Source organism: Mesocricetus auratus, unplaced genomic scaffold (genome assembly GCF_017639785.1).
Source record: "Mesocricetus auratus isolate SY011 unplaced genomic scaffold, BCM_Maur_2.0 Super-Scaffold_4256, whole genome shotgun sequence".
Lineage (NCBI taxonomy): Eukaryota > Metazoa > Chordata > Mammalia > Rodentia > Cricetidae > Mesocricetus > Mesocricetus auratus.
Genome location: NW_024429182.1, coordinates 117,154,956 through 117,172,563, shown reverse-complemented (window position 1 = coordinate 117,172,563; position 17,608 = coordinate 117,154,956). Strand labels below are relative to the sequence as shown.

The 17,608-nt window shown below is 53.8% G+C and overlaps 2 protein-coding genes and 1 long non-coding RNA gene across 7 annotated transcripts in view; 2 read left to right on the top strand and 1 right to left on the bottom strand.

The window, feature by feature from the left end:
- The window catches only part of Wdr93 (WD repeat domain 93), a 59,267-nt gene extending 50,628 nt beyond the window's left edge, over window positions 1-8,639 (top strand). For 3 of the 5 annotated variants that reach the window (XM_021231651.2, XM_040729788.1, XM_040729791.1), the window contains exon 18: window positions 4,195-4,538. In XM_021231651.2, coding sequence (XP_021087310.1) covers window positions 4,195-4,306 — 112 coding nt within the window. In that variant the 3' untranslated portion in view covers window positions 4,307-4,538. Of the gene's footprint in view, window positions 1-2,559; window positions 4,157-4,194; window positions 4,539-8,332 lie in introns of those variants that run through there. The other 2 variants (XM_005077790.4, XM_021231652.2) reach the window with 2 other exon arrangements.
- An 847-nt stretch (window positions 8,640-9,486) lies between these two features.
- Window positions 9,487-13,894, top strand: LOC121133438. The gene is made up of 2 exons (XR_005870277.1): window positions 9,487-12,391; window positions 13,388-13,894. It is a non-coding gene; the product is annotated as an uncharacterized LOC121133438 (long non-coding RNA).
- On the bottom strand, window positions 13,853-15,099 carry Mesp1 (mesoderm posterior bHLH transcription factor 1). The gene is made up of 2 exons (XM_005077791.4): window positions 14,410-15,099; window positions 13,853-14,143 (listed from the first exon to the last, which is right to left on the bottom strand). Exons 1-2 carry the CDS (start codon window positions 15,082-15,084, stop codon window positions 14,078-14,080), a joined length of 741 nt encoding a protein of 246 aa, XP_005077848.1. The 5' UTR covers window positions 15,085-15,099; the 3' UTR covers window positions 13,853-14,077.
- Between the last annotated feature and the right edge of the window lie 2,509 nt (window positions 15,100-17,608).

The following is a 17,608-nucleotide window of genomic DNA, read 5'->3' as shown; positions in this document are numbered from 1 at the left end:
TGTAGAGCGGACAGTGTAGAGCACACAGTGTAGAGCGGGCAGTGTAGAGCAGACAGTGTAGAGCAGGCAGTGTAGAGCAGACAGTGTAGAGCAGGCAGTGTAGAGTAGACAGTGTAGAGCACACAGTGTAGAGTAGACAGTGTAGAGCAGACAGTGTAGAGCAGACAGTGTAGAGCAGGCAGTGTAGAGCAGACAGTGTAGAGTAGACAGTGTAGAGCAGACAGTGTAGAGCAGAGAGTGTAGAGCACACAGTGTAGAGCAGACAGTGTAGAGCAGACAGTGTAGAGCAGGCAGTGTAGAGTAGAGAGTGTAGAGCAGGCAGTGTAGAGCAGAGAGTGTAGAGCAGGCAGTGTAGAGTAGACAGTGTAGAGCAGGCAGTGTAGAGCAGAGAGTGTAGAGCACACAGTGTAGAGCAGGCAGTGTAGAGCAGACAGTGTAGAGCAGAGAATGTAGAGCAGGCAGTGTAGAGTAGACAGTGTAGAGCACACAGTGTAGAGCGGACAGTGTAGAGCAGACAGTGTAGAGCGGGCAGTGTAGAGCAGACAGTGTAGAGCAGAGAATGTAGAGCAGGCAGTGTAGAGCAGACAGTGTAGAGTAGACAGTGTAGAGCAGGCAGTGTAGAGCAGGCAGTGTAGAGTAGACAGTGTAGAGCACACAGTGTAGAGCAGGCAGTGTAGAGCAGAGAATGTAGAGCAGGCAGTGTAGAGCAGGCAGTGTAGAGCAGACAGTGTAGAGCAGACAGTGTAGAGCAGACAGTGTAGAGTAGACAGTGTAGAGTAGACAGTGTAGAGCAGGCAGTGTAGAGTAGACAGTGTAGAGCAGAGAGTGTAGAGCAGGCAGTGTAGAGTAGACAGTGTAGAGCAGGCAGTGTAGAGCGGACAGTGTAGAGCAGACAGTGTAGAGCGGGCAGTGTAGAGCAGACAGTGTAGAGCAGGCAGTGTAGAGCAGGCAGTGTAGAGTAGACAGTGTAGAGCAGACAGTGTAGAGCACACAGTGTAGAGCAGACAGTGTAGAGCAGGCAGTGTAGAGCAGGCAGTGTAGAGCAGACAGTGTAGAGCAGGCAGTGTAGAGCAGAGAGTGTAGAGCAGACAGTGTAGAGCAGGCAGTGTAGAGCAGACAGTGTAGAGCACACAGTGTAGAGCAGAGAGTGTAGAGTAGACAGTGTAGAGCAGGCAGTGTAGAGTAGACAGTGTAGAGCAGAGAGTGTAGAGCAGAGAGTGTAGAGCGGGCAGTGTAGAGCAGACAGTGTAGAGCAGAGAGTGTAGAGCGGGCAGTGTAGAGCAGACAGTGTAGAGCAGAGAGTGTAGAGCGGGCAGTGTAGAGCGGACAGTGTAGAGCGGACAGTGTAGAGCAGACAGTGTAGAGCAGTGTAGAGCGGGCAGTGTAGAGCAGGCAGTGTAGAGCACACAGTGTAGAGCAGGCAGTGTAGAGTAGACAGTGTAGAGCAGGCAGTGTAGAGCAGACAGTGCCCATCAAGTCCATCAGAGCATGTCCCCTTTCTTCATTTAGACCTCTCCCCCAGGAAGTACAATGACCAAGTTATAGAGGCTGACAGACCTGGTCTGAATTCTGACTCTCGCCATTACTAGCTCTGAGACTTAGCTGGTTACCCTTTCAGAGCCTGTCTCCATGCTCTCCTGCCGCCTGCCAGGCCATGGTGTGGATGTTCTGATTAGGTCTGGCTTCTGGGGCTTGCAGGTGAGACAGGACATACAGAATGCCAGACAGGCTGTGCCTTAGTCACTGTTCTGCTTTGAAGAGACACCAAGACAGGGCAACTCTTATAAAGGAGAGCATTTAACTGGGGGCTTGCTTACAGTTTCAGAGGCTTAGTCCATTATCATCATGGGGAAGAAGATGGTGGGAAGGCATGGTTGGAGAAGTAGCTGAGAGCTACATCCTGATCTCGGGAGGGAGGGAGGGAAGGAGGGAGGGAGGGAGGGAGGGAGAGAGAGAGAGAGAGAGAGAGAGACAGAGAGACAGAGAGAGAGAGATTGGTGTGGACTTTTGAAACTTCAAATCCTATTCCCCAGTGACACTCTTCTTCCAACAAGGCCACACCTCCTAGTCTTTCTAGTCCTTTGAGACAGGATCACCACCTAGTGACTAAGCATTCATATAGAGGAGCCCACCGGGCCCCAGTCTCACTTAAACCACCACAGGTTGTTTCCTCCATAAATAGCAGGTATAATGTGCCAATCTGATAAAATCAGAATGCCTCAGGTCTGGAGAGATGAGTCAGAGATTAAGAGCTCTTGCTGCTCTTGCAAAAGACTGGAGTTTTATTCCCAACATTCACATGGTGGCTCACAACTGCCTGTAACCCCAGTTCCAGAGGCTGTGACATAATCTTCTGGTCTCTGAGAGTACTGCATGTAGTGCACACACATATATGCAGGCAAAACACTCATACACATAAATAAAATAAAATAAATCTAAAAGAATTTTTTAGAAACATCAGAGTGCCTGGGGAAATCCTGAATATGACCGACTACTAGGTGGCAGCACAGTCCCCTGCTTCCTCTCTCACAGGGCACTTTCTACACTTTCCTCTTCTAGAAAGGAAGAGAGGGTCTTTGCCTGCGATGCTAGTTACCACCCCCAAGCTGCGCTCCAGCCTCCTACCTGCTCTGCCTTTCCTACGGTGTGCTGAGCGGCTTCAGTGGTTCTCAGTGTCTCCTGGGAGGACGTGTGCCCCCTGATGAAGAAAGAAACGTGGTCTCGTAGTTCTTGGAAGAGGAAAGGGAGAGGGGGAGAGGGGGCTGTTTGTCAACAGCGCCTGGGTTAGAGGTTTGGCAGCCTTGCTCAGGAGCTCTCTCATTCTGGACCCTGGGGATCTGCTCTTTAGGTAAATGTAGGGAAAGGCTCATGATGTCTGCACTGTAATCCAAAGGACCCAGGAAAGCTTTTATAGAGAACGGTGAAGATGGTAATAGATGGGGAATCTGGGGAGATGTTTGCAAGGGAGCTAAAGCGAAGGATGGTGAGTTGGGTGAAGGTTCATTGTGCTATTTGCACCCTTCTAACAGGCTTGAGAGTTTTCCAAAGGGAAAGACGGAGAGAGGTGAGAAACGGTACCATCCTGGTTTTGAGTCAGGAAGATGGGGAACGTGCCTTTGAAGGAACACTAGTTACCGTGGGATGATGAGCATGGGTTTTCTTTGTTTCCGCTGTCTGTAACTTTTCTATAAAAATCCTGCATTGCTTTGGCAAGCAGACTGAAAACAACAGGGAAGGGAAGCCTCGCGTGTGAGAATAGGCCATGCTGTGGGGAGGAGCATGCCCAGGGCCGGGGCCTGGGGTTTGCTGGTGCTCCCAGGGCAGCTGGGTGCTCTGTGAATTAGCTCCCAGTTTAATGAGCTTGCTTCCTTCCTGTCTATTCTTAACCAATCTCCTCCCTTTGTTAATTAGAAAGGGTGACTTTTCCCACTTTACACAAAGGTCAGTAGACACCCTCCTGTGGAAATAGACCCAGAATCGCAGCTGCAATCTGAATAACTCACCTCCCTCTGGCCACGGACTGCCATTTTCCACCAAATGATCTTGTCACAGATATCTGCTGAGCCCAACTCCAGCCCACAAATGTTGCTTCTGGAATAGAACTACCAATTAATACAGTCAATTCCCACTGTTATAAGAATGAACTCAGAAGCCAGGCGTGGTGACTCAGGCCTGGAACCTCAGCACTTGGAGGGCTGAAGCAGAAAGATGGGAACCTGAGGCCATCTGGCTACTTAGAGAAACTGTTCTAAAGACAGAAAGAAAATAAGTGTGTGTGTGTGTGTGTGTGTGTGTGTGCGCGCGCGCACGCGTGCGTGTGTATACTTATAGAAATTTGGAAAACATGAATATGCAAAAAATAAATTTAAATAACCCATAATCCTACCACCCAAAATTATCAACACCACTGCTGACATCTTCCTGGTCACTCGGGGTGACATTTTCACTGAGTTAAGATCATGCTTCATGCTCACTCTCTTATCTGAGTTTATATTGCTCCCGAATATAACTTTCTGTGAGTGTGTGCATGGATGTGTGTGTCCATATGATATGCATGCACACGTGTGTGGTGCCTATAGAAGCCAGCACCACAGGTGTTATTCTGCCTTACTCTATAGGTACCATTCACCCTGGGTATTTCTGTTTGCTTGTTTTGTGTTTTCAGGGGTTCTTTGTTTGTTTTTATTGTACTAGTGTGTGGATGTGTACACATGAGTTCAAGTGTCCTAGGAGACCGGAGGTGATGGATGCCTTGGAGCTGGAGTTAACAGCAGTTGTGAAGTGGGTGCTGGGACCTCTGCCATGAGTAGCGCTTGCTAGCCCGCCTCTGAGCCCCAGGGACCGCTTGTCTCCACCTTGGCAGCACTGGGATTGCAAGTCTGCACCACCACTCCCAGCTTCTTGCCTGAGTTCTGGTCTCCATGGTGGCACAGCGAACACTTTACAGATGAACCTCTCTGGCTAGCCCCAGTTTTGAGAGATAACTTTATTGTGTTGTCAGCTTCCTGGCACTGTAATAAGATACCTGAGATGATTAACTTGCAAGTAGAAAAGGTTGATTTGCTGGGGTTTGAGGTGGGGAGCGGGACAAGACTGCACTCCATGAACCGAAGGCAAAGGAGGAGGAGAGGGCTGGGGTCCACAGTCCCCTCTGAGGCTCATCCCCGTAGCCTAACCTCCACCACGCCCACCTCAGTGTTTCACCCCTCCCCGGTAGCACCACACTGGGGACCAAGCCTGTAGCCCTGTAGCACCTGGGCCTCTAGGGCCACTCAGCATCCTAGCCACAGCATTTGTAAGTGTGGTTTCTGTGGCTAACTTTCCACGGGATGGGGGTGGATGACTTTCTTCCTGACTCTGTGGTCGGGCTGCTGGATAAGGGGGGGCAGTTCTTTCTGCCCTGGTGTCCCTACCTCTTGAACCCTGAGACGGTCCTGAACCCCAGCAGGAATGGAAGGGTCTTTGTTCCTGCCCTACCCCCTTCAGCACAGTTAGCTCTGGGTTCCAGCCCAGCCTCCCACTGGAAAAGCCCCAGCAGCTGGCTGGAGGGCAGGGCCAAATGCCCAGGGCCCTTTACAGAGAAGAGGCCTGCCCTCAGCAGGGACAACTCCGAAGAGCCTCTGGGAGCTGGAGGGGACGTGTGCTTGGGGACAGGACAGCACCCAGCTAACCTGAGGGGCAGAATCGCAGGAGCATTTACAGGGCTCTGAGCATAGTATCTAAGTCACATACCTTGGGCAACCTGTTTTGCTTGCTCTGAGGCATAACATCTGGGGTTCCAGAGGATACCCCCACAATGCTCACAGAGAAACTCCTCTGACATGCTGGATCCTAGAGCACATGCATATTCACACCTTTATGCTGTCCCTAGCTGTCAGCTCACATCTACACACATGTGCACGCATGCACACAAACATGTAAACACACTACACCTGGCCGGGCGTTGGTGGCGCACACCTTTAATCCCAGCACTCGGGAGGCAGAGGCAGGTGGATCTCTGTAAGTTCGAGACCAGCCTGGACTACCAAGCGAGTTCCAGGACAGCCTCCAAAGCCACAGAGAAACCCTGTCTCGAAAAACCAAAAAAAAAAAAAAACCCACACTACACCTACCAACACACACATACACACACACACACACACACACAGGTACACATATACTCACATACATATACATGTACACATGAACACACACCCAGAGCTTTTATTTCCCTTCTATCTCTATTATATTTTCTGCTTATCCCTTCTATCTGAAGTTAATTGTAGCAGTGGCTGCAGAGATGGCCCAGCAGTTAAGAGCACTATTGCTCTTCCAGAAGTTTGGTTCCCAGCCCCCATAGTACAGCTCACAGATGCCTGGAGCTCCCGTTCCAAGGGATCTGCTGCCCCCTTCTGGCCTCTGCGGCACCAGGCACACATGTGGTATACATACATGCATAACATGTAGGCAGAATACTTGAGTAAATAAGTCGTTAACAACCTCAACTAGGTGAACCAGTGAGGGCCCACATGGTGATGGATTCAAAATCTCAGACTTGCAGTAGTTTGTCCAGATCGCTGTCACAGAACCGCAGAGGGACCTCTGCAAACAGCCATCAGGAACAGAGCCTGACCTTGGGGCCTGGCAAGGTCACACAGATCATGCCGCCCTCCTGGCAGGCCACTGTTCTCAGCAGGACGGTGGAATTAGCTCCCCGGGATCTGGTCACCCCTTAGTGGCAGCATTAGCTGGGGGCCAAGCTTTTAACATCTGAGCCTTTGGGGGATGCTTCAATCTAAACCAATTGCTGCCATACATCCGGTGGTGTCTTGACCAAAAGCAATGAGAAACTCTGGAAGTTCTGTGCCATCATGAGGAGAGGGCCCCTAATGGGTGTGAGGGGAGGAAAGGGTTTACTTCCTGGAGAGCCTTTTGGGGGTTCTCTTCCCAGGCAGCACCAGCCTTGGTGAACAAGGCTGCCTCCCTTTCCTCCTCATTGTCAAAGAGTCAAAGGAATCACACTGTGGGTGACTGTGGCCACTCTGGGCTGACCCAGCTGCTCTACTCTGGGTGGCACTGTCTCCCAGAGACTCTGCCTTATCGTTTCCCTTGCTGCCTTCTTTGGGTCCCCAAAGTCACCCCCACCCCTCTACATGATTCCTGGCACAGAGACATGGAAGCCTGCTCGTGCCCCAGGGCCGAGAGCTGCTCCTCAGCTGAGGGCATCGGAGCAGTGTCTTCCCCAAGCTTGCCTCCTTCCACATCTTCCTTCCCATCGGGTGGCAGCCTCCTGGCTTCCCCCCCCCTTATCCTGGCACAGGCTGGTCCTTGTCAGGAGATGTCAGCATGTGCCCATATTAGCAAACAAACAAGCGACTGTCTTCTTAGCTCCAGATCAGAGTCCAGGGGGCTCCTGGGAGCACAGGCTGCCACCAACGCCTGGCTGAGTCCCTGTTTTTAAAAACTATTAAAAAAAAAAAAAAGGGCCGGGCGTTGGTGGTGCACGCCTTTAATCCCAGCACTCAGGAGACAGAGACCAGCCTGGTCTACAAAGTGAGTTCCAGGACAGCCTCCAAAACAATACAGAGAAACCCTGTCTGGGGGGGGGGGGGGGCAGTCTCTGTCACCAGGTCCAGAGAGAAAGCCAACGAGAAGTGCTGAACATGTATTCATTTTATACATCTTTTCAAAAACTATTCTTAGAGCAGGCGTGGTGGCATAAACCTGAACTCCAGCATTCAGGAGGCAGAGGCAAGTGAATCTCTGTGAATTCAAAGTCAGTCTGATCTTCATAGGGAGTTCCAGGACAACCAAATGTATCCATTTGGTTTTTAAATTTTGTTTGTTTTTTAAGATTTTATTATTATGTATACAGTGTTCTGCCTGCATGTATGCCTACGTGCCAGAAGATGGCATCAGATCTCATTAAGATGGTTGTGAGCCACCATGCGGTTTCTGGGAATTGAACTGAGGTCCTCTGTAAGAGCAGTGAATGCTCATAATCTCTGAGCCATCCCTCCAGCCCCAGTTTGTTTGTTTTGATGGGTATGGGAACAAGGACCTTGGGAATGCTAGGCAGGTGCTCTGCTGCAGAGCCAAATCCCCAGGCCTTGATGTGTCCTGTCAGCTCTCTTTAAAAAGGACGTTGTGAAAGTTGTGTGTATGTGTCTGTTTGTGTACCCCATGTATACAAGTGTCTGTGGCAGCCAGGTGATTGTGAGCTGTTTCCTAAGGGTGCCTGGAACCAGGCCTGGGTCCTCTGGAAGAGCAGTAAGTGCTCATAACCACTGAGCCATCTCTCCAGCCCCTAGATTCTCCTTTGTAAAAGCTGACATCAGCAGGGCGGTGGTGGCACAAGCCTTCCATCCCAGGACTCAGGAGGCAGAGGCGGGCAGATCTCTGTGAGTTCAAGGCCAGCCTGATCTACAAGAGCTAGTTCCAGGAAAAACAAAAACAAAAACAAAAAAAGCTGTCATGAGACCTCAGACCTGTGCAGATGTCAGTCACCCCGTCTCTGCTTTAGAACTGGTTTCTGTCACTGAGTGTTTGCCCGCAGTAGCGTGTCTGACCGCCTGCCTTTAGAAGGCCAGGCCGAATGGCTCTCTTGGGTGTTTGGGTTGCGCATGGGCGTCTAGGCACCCATCCTCATGTGATTGTGCCGTAGAGCCGCGGGGCCTCCATTCTCAGGAAGGGTCTTCCGATGCCTGCTGTGCATCCAGGCTGAGGGGACAGAGATGAAGCCGCTGTCATCTTCCAAGAGTGTCCCACCTGAAAGCTCAGGGACAGCCAGGGGACCAGGGCCGGGGGGGGGGGGGCGGGTGACAGTTCTCACTGTTGGTTGTGTGGCCCCCAGCTTCCAAACGCTGGCCAAGAACCAGATGAAGGGGCGTGCGCAGTGGGCACGGCTGCGGAAGCACTCCATCTTTCTCCAGAAAGAGAACCTAAAGAAGTGACCACCCTGGGGCCCCAAAGGAATCTCCACCGCGACAGCCACCCCCCCCCCGACACTGGACGGCAAAAAGACAGTGACAAGAGCCACACTCAAAGCTTGGCACCTCCACGGAGCCAGTGGGGCCAGCGGATTTTGAGGACCCTCAAATACTAAAGCCTCATGGATGGTAGATAGATGCATCACTCAAATAAACAGACTGACCGCTGCAGTGCACCGCTAGTCATTGCGACCCAGCCCTACTCCAGCGCTCGCCCCTGCTCTAGATCCCCGTCCAGAGAGGACAGCTAGCCTAGGAGAGCCCCTTCCCGAAGTAAGACGGCCAGCTGCCAGCCTCCGTGCGCCCCTTCTCTTTCCACATACTGCACTCGAAGCTGTTCCTCACAGAAGCTCTTTGAGGGGCTGGTGTGTAGCACAGCGGGGAAGTGTGCATCTAGCCTGACCAAGACCCTGGGTTAGGCGCCCCAGAAGGAAGAAAATGAAGCAAGGCCGGAAGAGTGGAGGTGCGTGGTGGGGTAACACAGATCTGGGAGGCAGGGTCGGAGTCGGGACCTGGTGGGAGATGGACCGCTAGGGGAGACCGGGTGTCCTGGGGAACCGAGGAAGACGGAAACTGCTCTTCTCGGGAGAACTACCACACTTCCTGTTGCTCAGGGAAATGTCTGCTTCTCTGAGGACACCGTGTGGTCATGTTGAGAACTGCAGAAGGCTGCCTCCCAGCCTGGCCCTAGGCTAACCCAGGGGTCCCTTCTATGTCCTCACCGACCTGGTAGGTCTCTGCTGCCGCTTCCGTGGGCCTCCTCTCCTGCGCCACATGCTTTGCCCTGGCTGGCATTAGTATCCACCGTCCGAATGTCCCGGGATAACGCTGTGCCCGCTCCTCCCTCAGTGGAAATGAGAACTCACCACACAGGCCCCGTGTCTGTCCCTCCCTCCCCTCCCTCCCCTTCCTTCCTCCCTCTCTCCTCCCTCCCTCCCCTTCCTCCCTCCCCCTCCCTCCTACTCCTCTCTCTTCCTCTCACCTTCCCTCTTCTCTTACCATCCCTACTTCCTCCCCCTCTTCCTTCCCTTACCCTCTCTTCTCTCCTTTCCCCTTCCCTCCCTCCTGCCCTCTCCCCTCTCCTTCCCTCCCTCCCTCTCTTCCCTGACAGCACTTCCTTGAGGTGAGGAGGGCGTCCCGGAACTTGGGGCTTCAGCCTTGACCTAGCACGGGTCCCCAATGCTCAGAGCCAGGCTTCAAAGGGGGATCCGCGCTTCACACATCAGCCCTTGTGATGTCCTTGACTTACGGAGGGGAGTGCAGCCCCAGGTTACCTCCAACAGCCTGGTCAACCTTCCAACCTCCAGCAGCCTGGTGAACCTTCCAACCTCCAGCAGCCTGGTCAACCTTCCAACCTCCAGCAGCCTGGTCAACCTTCCAACCTCCAGCAGCCTGGTCAACCTTCCTACCAGCAGACACCTAGCTCCACTGTCACAAAGGGGCTTGGCCGGCTGGAGTAGTATGAATTCCCCTCGTCTCCCTCAGCCCCACTCCCTTTCAGCTGGCTCTCGGCTGGGGTGAGCACCCATGACACACACAGTACCCAGGCGCAGCCAGCATGCGTGGCGCCCAGTGCACAGAAGTGACCTGGGCAGAGTGCACACAGCTCAAGCCCCTTTTGTGTGGCTCTAGCAGAGTCCCAGGCCTGCCTCCCCCGGGCCCGAACTGGTCACATGATGATGCAGGCGACACAGGTCTGTGGAGCCTCTGCCTCTGGAGGGACAGTGGAGGTCTGCCCCCCAAACTTCAAATTGCCAAGGGGAGGGAGAGCTGAGTGAGGAAAGGTAAGTGGAGGGTATCTTGATCAGAGTGTCCTGGCATCTATGACTACTCTGTCATGTCTGCCGGTGACACAGGCTCTCTTTATTCCTGTGTGTGCAAGGAATAGGAAACCTGAAATTCCTAGGACTTAGGTGTGGCATCCATAATGAGGACCAGCAAGAAGGAGCCAGACCTGGCAGAACCCTCTCCAGGCCATGAGGGCTCCACTGAGGAGGAAGCCAGTGGTTCCAAGGGAGGCTCTTCCCTGAGGTGACAGAGTCCCCTCTCAGTGTGGGGACTTCACCAGAGGGAAGGTGTCCATAAAGTCATCAGGCCTGGCCCCAGACAAACAGGGCTTTATGGTTAAATGAGGTTAACCCTTAACTCTCCAGTTCTCTGGGTTTCACAAGCCTGCTGCCCCCTCGCCCACGTGGATAGGCTTTATTCACCGTGTGTGGCCAGAAAACCCGTGATCTTGCCATGTGCAGCTAGCCTGAACTTGGCCACTTTCTCTGAGGACCCCATCCATTTCTCTTCTGTCTGATGCTAAGCCACCCCTCCAGCCTGCTCAGGGACCACCATCACCTGCTGATGAGGACACTGTTGGACGCCACCCCTCGTCCTCTGCCCTGCCTTCAGATGGCACCTCTCATGTCATTAGCTTGGATACTAATTTTTATTCTTCCTGTGTAAGGTTTTTAACCTGCTTGTGTGTCAATGCACCACAAGCATGCCTGGTACCAGCAGAGGCCAGCAGAGGGTGTCAGATTCTAGTTATAGACTGTGATTGAGGTGACAGTTGTGAGCTCCCATGTGGGTACTGGGAATCGAACCCAAGTTCTCTGAAAGAGCAACCAGTGCTCTTAACCACTGAGCCATCTCTCCTGGCTTTGCTGCTGTTCCTTAAAACACTGGCTTATCAGCACAGGCTTATCAGCTGTCCATAGTGCTGGCCAGGATGCCCTAGGAGCTTATATTATGTGGCCCATTTGTGACGCACTAGTGTGCCACTGGTCTGTGGGTCAGCTATGCGGTTGTCCAGCCCCCAGCACCCCCATGGCAGGCAACGTCTCTCGTTTCTTTGTGCTTCTGCCTCCTGACCTGTACCTGACAGGCGGCAGCAGGCACCACTCTTCTCACGGGCTCTGCAGCTCAGGGACTTGATACGGTGTAGTCTGGATCCGTGGGCACTCAGCCGGACCAGCTGCAGTCGCTGGTCCTCTGCCTGCCATGCAGGTTCTGCCAACCAGGTCAGATGGAGAAAACGCCTCCCCCACGGGAAAAAGGGCAGCCGGGGCCAGCAGGGTTCGGAGTGGACAGTCCTGGGCCTGGAGCCTGTTTGCTTGTGCTCAGGCCCAGCTTCCCGGCCTTGACCCCTCCAGACTCTGCAAAGGAAGGAGTTGAGGTGGCGTCTAGCACCCAAGCAAGCTCCACCAGGGCAGACAGCTGGCATCTGCAGGGCCTGTGATCTTTCCTTTAGGCTGGCCCTGTAATTGGGATATGTCTGAGGTTGCCTGAGAACCGGGGTGACAGGCTTGGGGGTGCCCTCTGGGTCAGGGCTACTGTTGTCCTCCCTGGGAGTCTGCTCCAGATGCTGATTGGGCCAGGAAGGGGGGATGGGGCCTGGGGGCAGTGTGAGGTGACCCTTTTCTATGGACAGTCCTGTGTCCCAGCCACTATTAGCAGGGACCTGTTAATGAAAATTCACACCCAGGTGCTAATAAACAGTGGGCTGCTCCCAGGCCCTCAGAGAAGAGGCCCTGTGCAGGGAAAGGGGTTGGTCAATGAGCTCCACTTAGCTGTGAAAAGACTTGCTAATAACCTTAATTCCCCATCCTAAAACACTGGGCCTTTACTTTGCAAATAGATTTTCCACACTGGGTTGGCTCCAGGCCAGGAAGACTTCTTCCTGTCCTGAACCAGTTAAGGTACTGGGAGGAGAGTGTCAACCGGAGTTAGAAGTATTGGAAAAGGGAGTGACCAGTGAAGGTGCGAGATCCCCCACCCCCTGGTAATCTCCTCTGGGCCACTCTCTCTGCAGCCAAACACCAGCTTTGTATAAACTACTCAGGCTTGGACCCTAGAGCTTCAGAACAGAACCCCCCACCCCAGCATGACCTCCCCTCCTGGCCTGAGCCAGAGTTCTGGAAAAGATCCCCCAGGTGATTTGAAACAAACTTCCACAACAGAAGAATGGATAATTGGATAATTGTAAAGGAGCCTGTGAAGGATGCTGTACTGAGTAATAAGGAATGGAGCTTACCAACATGCCTTGAAAACATACTCAGAAAAAAGCCACACACACACACACACACACACACACACACACACACACACACACACACACACTGTATGTTTCTTCCTGCTTGTTTGGCTTTGTTTTTTAAGACAGTCTCTCAAGCCTTGGATGGTCTGGAACTCACTCTGTAGACCAGACTTGCCTTAAACTCAGAGACCTGCCTGCCTCTGCCTTCCAAGTGCTGGCATTAAAGGCGTGTACCCAGCCTGTATATTGCTTTTTTTTTAAATGAAATATTACAACAGATAAATGTCATTAGAGGTAAGAAGTATTAGTGCAGGGGCTGGCTAATGCGTAATGAGTGGAGCTAATGGGTGGAGGGGCTAATGGGTAAATGCTGCTTCTTTCTTAGTCTTCTTTGAGACTGTGTTACCCTGGCTGGCCTTGAACTCTAGATATCTGCCTGCCTTTGCCTCCCGAGTGCTGGATCAAAGGCATGCACCATCGCATCTGGCCAGTAGCTTCTTTTTGGAGGTGATAAAAAGATACTCTAAAATTAGTGAGAACAGTTGCATAACTCTATGGACATGCCCAAACCCTCTTTAAAGCCTCTTGTGGTGGCTCACATCTGTCACCACAGCACTGAGGTCAGAGCAGGAGGGGCGGGAGTTGGAGGCCACCCTGGGCTGAATGACTGTCTCAAAAACAAAACAAAGACACAAAATCTGACTTTTGTGCTATGTCTCAATAAAATGCATATTTTAAAAACTGCAGAGGCCCAAATCCCGGACAGATGAGGGGGAGAGAGAGCTCTTGCCCCTGAGGGTGAGCGCTTGGTAGAAACTAAGTCAAGTGCCCCCACGGGAATGCAACCCCCTCCCCGTGGGCTGATGCCGGTCTCTCTCCTAATGGGCTCCAGGTGCCTCCCTTCTCCGCTGCTTATTCCCGATCGGAATTTCACCAGCACAGGTCAGCAATCAGCAAGACCTCCAAGGAAAACTTCCCTACCAATGGTATTTCTATCTCCGGGCCACGTGGGAGGGAAGTCCTAGCACGGGGACAATGTCCCGTGCAGCCCCGCTGCCCAGAATGAAGAGACACGCGCTCTCCTCCCGTGGCTGAGCGCTCCAATGCCCGCGTCCTACATGGCCCGAGTCTTGACCTTTAAAGGTAAGAAGACACAAGGCACCGATGGAGTTGGATTTCTTACAGTGTTCTGGTTTTATCCAGTTTCTCCCTAAGTTCAAAAGAGGTGAACTACTTCCTGCCACCTGAGAGCAGCCAGCCCACTCCCCTCCCCTCCACCCCTTGCAGACTGACCCACAGAGAGATGTCGAGAATGGAGGGAGGGGCGACGGCGCGGGACCCACAAACACCAACGACACCAGCACAAACGGTTTATTCACAAATAAATAAATACACACCACGCAGAGTATTGTGCCTGCTTGAGTTTTAGAGAGTTCACCCTACGGGTCCCTCCTCCCAAGCAGGGCATGCCCACGTTGGTGTCGCCGGCGCCTCTCCCAGGAAATACTCGCTTCGAGGGTGCGGAGGGAGGCAAAAGGAAAAGTCTCTATGCTCAGACAGGGTGCCAGTCATCACTGTCCCTTCAAGCTGGCGGCCACTCCTGCGGCGTCCAGGTTTCCAGCAGAGCCAGCACGTCGCTGCTGAAGAGCTGCAGAAAGAGTGAACAGCGCTCACGTCAACACCGGCCCCAGTGCCCGGGCCGCGCGCGCGCGCTCCTCTGCTCCACGCTCCAGGTTCCTCGGCGAGCGAGCAAAGCAACTTTAATCCCTGCGGCCCCCCACCTCCCACCGCGTCTGGGCACCCAGGGAGCGCGGGGATGCTCGCTAGGGAGATCAGATGGGGTCAGCCGCGACGGTCCGCACCGTGGTGCTGTGCGTCGCCGCCCCGACAGCAGGGGGCGCCACCCATACTAACCGGAGAAGAGGGGCTGGGTTCCAGCTCCTGCCTTTCCAAGGACGTCGCCTCTGTCTCGGCGTACGGGAACGATGGGTCCCAGTGCTCTGCGACGACTCGGGGTTCAGGGCACGCGGGCGGGGACCCCCACGACACCCCGCTGCAGGCGGCCGGCCTCAGAGGCAGGCCGAGCGACTGCGCCTGCGCCGGGCCGCCGTCCGGGCACAGCGGGCAGGCACGAGGTGACGCCGCGCCTGCGCGCCGCTGTCGCCGCAGACTGTCCTCGCTGAGGCCCAGCACGGCCGACAGGTGTCCGATGTAGCGGATGGCCAGGCGCAGCGTCTCGATCTTGGTCAGGCTCTGGCCGGCGGGCGCCACGGACGGCGGCAGGAAGCGGCGCAGCTCGTGCAGCGCGCGGGCGAGCGTGCGCATGCGCAGCTTCTCGCGCTCGCTGGCGCTCTGCCGCTGCCCGCTGCCCAGGCGGCTGCCGGGAGACCCTCGCTTTCCCGGGGCCCCAGCGCGCCGGGCCGGGCGGGCATAGGACGGCGCGGGGCTGCGGGCCCGGGCACCGTCCCACGGGTCCGAGGGCCAGGCCGGGGAGCAGACGCTGTCCCCGTCGGAAGGCGTCAGCGGGGGCCGACGAGCGGGACCCGGGATCCAGGGCTGAGCGAGCGGTGCGCACAGGGGCTGGGCCATGGCAGCGGATGCCTGTCCATTGGGCCCGCCGCAGCTTTATCCCGGCCCAAGGTGTGAAGTGGCCCCTTCCAGAACTCCGCACATCAAAGCCGGCTCGGGCCGGAGTGGGGGCAGGGCCTGACCCTTTGAACCAAGAGCAGGGGCTCTAAGGTGCAGGACCTTGGTTCAGTCTACCCTACCTGGGCCATATTTGGGGCCTCACAAAGACAGGCACCTATCACTTGGGGTGCCCGGGGCATTGAACCAGCCCTGCAAGTTGAAAGAACCATGCTCAGAACTGAAGTCCAGCTCCTAGGTTTAGGGTATGTCTTAATATGTTAGGGACCCTTCCCAATTTTCTCCATCACTCTAATTTGCAATGAGATTCCTGGACTGCATTGGCCGACTGGGCACTAGGATAGGAACCTCTAGACATGGAGAGAACTGCAGCCCACTCCTCCTCAGCTTGGTGGTGGCCTGTAGCCTCTCCTTGATGTCCAGGCCGTGAGTGGCACAGTGAAGAAGCTACCTCACTATCGAGGTTGCTGGAGTGTCTTGAGCAGGGGCAACAGGTGAGCCTGCTGCCCTCCACCACAAGTCTTTCCTGGTCTTGGCAAGATGGCCCGTTTTCCCAGTCTCCTGTATGTAGCCCCGGCTAACTAACCTGAGCTACATGAGGTCCTGTCTCAAAATAAATAAATAAATAAATAAATAAATAAATAAATAAAGCGAAAACCTTACCCCACTATTTCATAGGATGCTGCCTGTTGGGGTCTTATAGATGCCTCTTATTTTCTAAGATTTATTTTTATTATATATATGCACCCATCTGTTCCGGTGCCCACAGAGACCTGAGGTGTCACATTCTTCAGGACCTGGAGTTACAAGCAATTGTGAGCTGCCTTGGGTGGCCTCTGGGTTCTGAGCCTTGGTTCCCCATCAAGAGCAACATGTGGTCTTAGCTGCTGAGCTATCTCTCTAGTGCCCGCCCCTTGAAACAGGGTCTCACGTAGCCCAGGCTAGCCTTGAACTCTGATCCTCCTGCCTCATCTGAGTGCTGGAACTGCAGTTGTGAGCTTGCCGTGCCTGGGTCCTGGGGATGTCTGCTCTTAGCACACCTGTTTATTGTAATGGATGGAGGGTCTTGGTTAGAAAATAAAAATAAATACAAGTTGAAGAGAAGTAAAAAATCGTCCCTACTTACACACAGCATGCGTACTCACGGTCCCAAGAAGTTGGGTATGTGACACACGCCTGGAATTCCAGCACTTGAGAAATGAGGAGCATCGGGAGTTAGGGCCAGCCTTGCCTACAAAGTGCATCTGAGGCTATCCTGAGCTACATGACTGTCTCAAACCTATTAGAGGGTAAGGGGTGTGGCTCAGTTGGTAGAGCCTAGCCTTCAGGAAGCCCTGGAAAGGCACTGGCTTATTAACTTCAGCAGATACAAGGCTCAGTAGCTAAGAGTACTGGCTACCCAGCAGGGCAGTGGAGGCACACACCTTTAACCCCAGCACTTGGAAGGCAGAGTTAGGTGGCTCTCTGTAGTTCCAGGACAACCAGGGCTACACAGAGGAACCCTCTCACAAACAAATGAATAGTACTGGCTGTTCTTCTGGAAGACCCAGGTTTGATTCCCAGCACCCACATGGTGTCTGTAACTGCAGTTCCAGGGGACTGCTCTCTTCTGGCCTCTGTACACTACACGTGTGTGTAGCACCCAAAAACACATGCAGGCTCTCACGTGTACAGAAAACTGAAAAATATTCTCAACTACATGGTGAGTTTGAGGCATGTCTCAAACCAAGGCCCTGAGCCTGATGGGCAGGTCTGGGATCAGCTGTCTGAGGGCTAAGCTAGGATAACCACAAAGCCCTGTAAGGCTGCAGAGCAAGTTCAAGCCAGCACGGACAACTTAGTGACTCTGTCTCAAAATAAAAATAGGGCTGGTAGGGTACTTGCTTAGCACGCATTAGCCAAAGTGTATGAGTTGCCTGCTGAGCTCCTCAGGCATGAGTGAGTTTATGCCGTTGACCTAGTGCATAGTTTATGGCTACCGTCTCTCCTCCAGCCAGGCCACCAAGTACCTGGTGTCTGGCATCACATCTGTATCCCTTCTTCAGAGGAATGGCACCTCAGGTCTTCCAGGGGTCCCATATGTCTTCTAGATGGATGATGGTTTGTAGCAGTGAAGGCCCCATGGATTGGTACCCGATTCTCTGTTGTAGCAGTGAAGGCCCCGTGGATTGGTACCTGATTCTCTGGGCATCTCTGCCGACTCCCATCCCTTTGCCTCCTCAAACAGGTCTCAGGCCTTCCCTCTGCCTTCTGCTGGAAGGTGCATGCCCGCAGTCACACCCCAGGGAGCGAAAATCATCTCCACTAGGGAGTGGGGAAGTGGAGCCAGGCTGTGAACTTGTCCATGGTCTGTCCCAGAAGGCCCCGTCTCTGCCTGCTCTGTCCACAGATTGCCTTCCTGGGGCCTCCGATCAGGACAAGAACCTCGAGCTCCAGGATTGCGCCTCTTGGTTGACACCAGAGCAAG